Source organism: Emiliania huxleyi, assembly GCF_000372725.1.
Source record: "Emiliania huxleyi CCMP1516 unplaced genomic scaffold EMIHUscaffold_88, whole genome shotgun sequence".
Taxonomy (NCBI): Eukaryota; Haptophyta; order Isochrysidales; family Noelaerhabdaceae; genus Emiliania; species Emiliania huxleyi.
The window spans coordinates 174061-179642 of NW_005195441.1; the positions used below are offsets into that span (position 1 = coordinate 174061).

General features: G+C 64.2%; 1 protein-coding gene across 1 annotated transcript; it reads right to left on the reverse strand.

The window, feature by feature from the left end:
• Positions 1 to 2071: 2071 nt before the first annotated feature.
• Positions 2072 to 3130, reverse strand: EMIHUDRAFT_438885 (hypothetical protein). The gene is made up of 3 exons (XM_005758140.1): positions 3022 to 3130; positions 2738 to 2945; positions 2072 to 2611 (listed from the first exon to the last, which is right to left on the reverse strand). Exons 1-3 carry the CDS (start codon positions 3077 to 3079, stop codon positions 2371 to 2373), a joined length of 507 nt encoding a protein of 168 aa, XP_005758197.1. The 5' UTR covers positions 3080 to 3130; the 3' UTR covers positions 2072 to 2370.
• Positions 3131 to 5582: the final 2452 nt, after the last annotated feature.

The window sequence follows — 5582 nt, forward strand, 5'->3', positions numbered from 1 at the left end:
CTCCCCCTCCCAATCCTCCCCGGGCTCTGGCTCCTCCTCCTTCGCCCGCGCCCTCGCCCCCCGCCGGCGGCGGTTCCGTGCGGCCGTCGCCCCCGCCCCCTCCCCGCCCCCATCACGGCCGGAGCCGTACCACCCAGCGCGCACGAGGAACGAGGACTGAGCCTCAACCTCGTCCACCCTCACCGCCCTCACGGCGGCGTCGCACGCCTCAGCCCGCGAAGCGCCAGCAGCATGCGCCGCGGCGTACGCCGCGTCGCCTACCGCCCGTCTGCCTCGCGAGAGACGCGGCGCGCCACTCGTCCTCCAGCTCCGCCGAGTCCCATAGCGGCCCCGAAAGAAAGAGAGGGGAACTCAGAGGTGACGAGAACATCTGCACTGACCTCGGTCTCTGGCCGTTGGAGGAAGTTGGAGCAGGGCAATGGTCGCGCCGCCCTCGACTCAAGGGGCTGCCTTCCATCCGCCGCTGCCCAGGCCGGGGGAGGGGGGGAGACCTCCTGTTCCTCGCGGAACGGGAGCCCCTCCTTGCCCGGTCTGCGATGCAGGGCGGTGGTAGTGCCATCTTCGTATGTGATATGAGAGGGAAAAGGCTACTCTGCACACTTTAAACACATTTTGACGCGCTAGGAAGCGCCATGAATATCATTTGAAGTGCTCTCTTTGGTCTGTGCACTGTGGAAAGTGAAAGGGGTCGCTTATTCGCAGCTCTTTACGCGGCGGTCGGCGCGGATGGATGGAGTGGTGACTTTCGCCGGCAGCTTTCGCAGCTTTAGGGCAGCCCTGTGAAAAGGGGGTGCTTCGCGCAGCTTTAGCGCCAAAAGTGGCGCGAAAGTGCTTTCGCTGGAGGCTTAAGCCACTTTTGCAGTTTCAGCCCTAAATCCCGGGTCACTTTCGCGTACGTACTATCCCCTCGGGGCCGTGCCGCGCCACATCAGTCATCCCACGCGCATCATCCGCCATCCGCGAACACGACAGCACCGTTTGCACGCCCGACTTGTTTGGCTGCAGGAAGACCACGCCAGAGTTCAGCTCGGGAAACGCGAGCGGCACCTCGAACGCAGCCCTCCATGATGAGTTTCTCACGTACGTGCTGCCGTCATGGTTGATGGCCATCGCGAAGTCGTAGGTACGCAGAAAGGCGCGGCCAGCCAGATGAAAAAGTTGCGGTTGGCTGTGGCAGGCGATGGCATCCGTGTCGAGGAACAGCGAGAGTCGGTAGGGAGCGGCCATGAAGGCCGTGATTTTCAGCATCCTAGTCGTCGTCTTGTCGAGTGTGCTCCCACCACGGGTGAGGAAGCGCTCCCAGAAGGCCTTCAGCTTGTGCCGCGCGGTGGCCACTGTTTGGGAGTGCTGGCTGCGCGACGCCAACTCCAGCGAAGCTTGCTCTGCGGAAACGCACGCCACTGTCGCTACGATGGCCTCGCACGTGGCGAGCGAAGCGTTCGTGGTGAAGACAGTGCTGGCGTGAAGGACGTTGACGGCCCGAACGGATTGTGCCAGCTCGTTCCAGTACATTTCAGCCCCAACCACGGCCCAGACGACGCCTTCCGAGAGGGCGTCGGCGTTTGAGCTTGGAGCCCTGGTGCTGTCATCCGACTCCAGCGGGCGCGACTCCGCGCGAGTGCTGGACGCTTGCGGGTGGAGCTTGTGTCGGTGCCTCCGACCACTTGCGAGAGCGAGAGCTGCAGTGCCGGTGCCGGTGTGTCGTTGCGAGAATCCACGGGAGACATCAGGCGCATCCGGAGCAGGCGAGCACGGTGGCGCGCAGTACTGCCCAGCACATGTGTGCACATGCAGCGCGAGAAGGAGCAATGCGCGCTGCATGGTTGCGCTGTGCGAGCCGTCCACGTGGCGTGACCGGGCTACCCTCCCAGTCCTTGGCGTAGCTCAGCTCCTGCGGCTGCTGCGCCCTCGCCAGCCGTCGTGTGGCCTGTTGCCTTCAATGACCGTTGCCTTCCCTGCGTCTAGGAGCGCGCCACAACGCGAGGTGGGCCTCGTGCCCGCGCAAAAGCGGCGCCCGCCGAAATCCCTGCTTTTCTTTCTTTCCGTAGAATTCTTTCTTTCCGGGAGATCATTTTAGGAAGGGGGAGCTCATGGGCGGAGCATGCTCGCGGGGAGCTTCCGAGACATCTCACTATACCCCGCACGTGATGATCGTCCGGAATTCGATCGCTCGCGGCCGGGGAGACTGCTTGCTAGGGCCGAGCAGCGCAACCAACGTGACCAGTCAGTCAGTGGTCGTGGCTGAACACCCTCACAGCTCACAGCTAAAGTCACTCATTATCCTGCGCGCCGGATCGCAGGCCACTCACTGAGAGAGACGAGGTCTGAGACGCGGCGCCCAGTCCCCAGAGCGAGCGCGCGCGCTTTTAGTTAGCGCTCCATCAGCATTACCGCGGCGTCCGGCGCGCCGCCGAGGGCGACGACGTACGCGTCGGCGACGTGCATGTTCCAGAGGCAGGGCGGATACGAGGGGGAGGAGCCGGAGAGGAATTGGATCGGCTTCTCGGCGGAGGAGCCGTCGTTGGCGTCGGTGATGACGATCACGTCACCCTTGTTGTGGAACATCGGCACGCAGCAGCCGCCCGCGCATAGCGACTCACCCGTGCCAACCCTACCACATACGCGGCAGTGGGAGAGCACACCAATCGTTGGTGGAATAGACTGGTTGGTGCGCAAGGGCTATCTCCCCTCACAGTGCACAAAGTGGGGGAATGGGGAGGGAAGGGTGGAGTCGCACCACTTGCCGGTCGACGGGTCCTTCTCAAATTTCGGCACGTTTGCGAATGGCCCAAACCCACAGTAGGGGATAAGTGGGCACGGCGAGATTGGCGCGAACCCGAAGACCTTCATGTTGTTAAACTGCATCTTGTCGCCTTGGATGTCAACATTGAAGGTGAAGGACATGGTGCCGCAAGAGATGACGTTGAACATACCCTTTGCAAAACCTGGGAGTGCGAGGATCGCGTGAGGGCTCATGTGTGAATCGCACAGTCCATGTGCGGACATGCGTGTGATGCTGACCGCCGATGGGCGCAATCGTCAGCGTCTTGCCGGAGAGGTCGTAGGTGCTCGTCTCCATGCTGTCACCTGCCGGGCCGCAATTTTCGCGAGCGCCGGGAGGCAGGAGCCGCAGAGCCGACGGTCGTCGAGAGCAGCGATTTCTGTCCCCCCGAAGAAGAAGAAAACGCGCTCGCGTTCTCGGATTTAAATCCCAAAAAATTCCCACTCCTTTCTTAAAGCGCGTCCTGCCACCCGTCGCGAGCCTTTCTTAAAGCGCGTCCTGCCACTCGCCCGTCGCGAGCGAACTGCCGCAGCCGCGTACACCGACGCGGGCGGACACGACACACGTGAGAAGCTGTGGGTGGTCCGCTCCCAGTCTGGGCGTGGTCGAGACCGAGGTGTCGAACTGAGAGCCACTCCTGGAGGCTGCCTCCGGCCACCGCTCGACTACCCACGCACATGGCCGGTCCTGTGGCTTGCCTGGGCTTGCTCAGATAGAAGCCTCAATTCGCGCACACCTTTGCTCTCTGGCTCCCGCGAGTGCGTTTAGGCCACTCAAGCAGGCGACGCCGAGCACCCGCAACGCATCTCGCTGGGGCGCCACCTATCGACCCGACTGATTGGCAGCATCAAAGCCGACCCCATGACGGTCCTTCAGCCCCATGAGACAGGCAGTTGCGCCCTGATCTCGGTCCAAGACGGCCAACGCCATGTCCGGCACCTGCTGGCTGCTTCACGGGGATGTGCCCCCCCCGGACACATGCTGCAGCCCCGAGTGGATGTATTGGTCGTTTGTGGGTCCCACAAGACTACTCTAGTAGGGGCCGGGCGCTGGAGCGTCGGCGGTACACCTGTGCAGATGTTGCACGGGTGAAATGGCTCCTCGTACAGGGTAGGAGGCAGGTGGGTGAAATTCTGAAAAACGTGCAGCACTTCTAGCCGACATCGACAAAAGTCACTCTCTAGCCCCGCGGCGAGCGGCCCCGCCGGAGGCGAAGAAAATTTTGCCATCTAGCGCTCTCTAACACACATTTTTGCACAAATCGACGCCTCCAAACAAGTTCAATAAGACTGGTCTTCACTGCAGCACGCCTCGAGCGAGTAATGCGTCTGTAGGCCAATATAATAGAGCTTCTCGCGCGCGCTCCTCAGCTGGCGGTCCGCAGGGCCGCCCGGGCCGGGCGAGAAGCGCAAGCCCGCCAGCCGCACCATGTGATTCACGATGATGAGCGTCTCGGCCTCGAGCAGCGTGTAGGAGCGAAGCTTGCCCTCGCACTCGCGTTGCTCGAGCCTGGCTCGGCTTGAGACAAGTTAGCATCCCCCACACCGCCTCGAGCTTGCACGTTGGCCAGCGGTCGTCGGCTGCTCGTGTTGGTGGCCTCCGGCTCCGACTCCAGCGGGCGCGACCCCGTCCGAGTGCCGGACGCTTGCGGGTGGAGCTTGTGTTGGTGCCTCCGACCACTTGCGAGAGCGAGAGCTGCAGTGCCGGTGCCGGTGTGCCGTTGCGAGAATCCAGGGGAGGCATCGGGCGCCGCAGGCGCATCCGGAAGAGGCGAGCACGGTGGCGCGCACTTCTGTCCAGTCGCAGATGTGTGCACAGGCAGCGCGAGAAGGAGCAATGCGCGCTGCATGGTTGCGAGCCGTCCACGTGGCGTGGCCGCTACCCTCCCTGTCCTTGGCGTAGCTCAGCTCCTGCGGCTGCTGCGCCCTCGCCAGCCGTCGTGTGGCCTGGCGCTTTCAATGACCGTTGCCTTCCCTGCGTCTAGGGGAGCGGCGCAAAATGTGGCTCGTGCCACCTCCTGTACACGCGCAAAAGCGGCGCCCGCCGAATTTCAGTTTTCACGCGGGTTCTCATCTGAGACTGTGACTGCTCCTCCACCGCCATAGGTGGCGGTGATCGGCCTTCTTCGTCTCAAGCGGAGAATCACACACACGCGGACAGATTGCAGAACATAAGTGCGGCGCTGTCGGTACCAGCGTCAAGCCTTGTCAACCCCCCCCCCCCCCCCCGCCACGACGCGCAACCTCGCGCACGGCCAATATAAGATAGATACCCCCGCCGCCACCGCGCCTCGCGGCGACGACCACGCGCCACCCCTCCGCACGGCCACATCGGCACCCGGATCCGAACGACCGCGCCGAGCGAGCAAGCGCACGAGGGGAGGGGCCCGGGGAAGGGGGGGGCGCCACCCCGGGCCCCTCGCGCCCCCGACGCCCCCCTCGCCCCAATCCCCACCCCGGGGGGCCTGCCGGCGACGGCCCCCTTACCGCGACTTTGCCTGCGCCGCCTCGTCGAGCTCCCCCTGCGGAGGGGGCAGGGGAGGGGGGGGAGGGGGGTCTGCCGCGGCCAAACGGGGCAGGCGGCGGCAAAACGGGGCCGTCTCCCCACCACACCACACACCATACACCACACACCAAACGCCAGGCCACACGCCACACGACAAAAGCCCGGACGCCCGCACGCCCGCACGCCCGCACCTGGTTTGACTTTGCGACTTGCTCGACGAAGGGGACGACCAAAAACAAGACCTTGCCCCAGAAAGGGGGAGTGGGGCGGCCGCAAAGGGGGGGGGGGGGGGGGG

Coding starts and splice junctions, on each gene's coding strand:
- EMIHUDRAFT_438885 (XM_005758140.1), bottom strand. CDS start 3,079: ATGGAGACGAGCACCTACGACCTCTCCGGCAAGACGCTGACGATTGCG. Junction 2,946..3,021: donor GACGATTGCGCCCATCGGCG/GTCAGCATCACA, acceptor TCGCACTCCCAG/GTTTTGCAAAGGGTATGTTC. Junction 2,612..2,737: donor GACCCGTCGACCGGCAAGTG/GTGCGACTCCAC, acceptor CGTATGTGGTAG/GGTTGGCACGGGTGAGTCGC.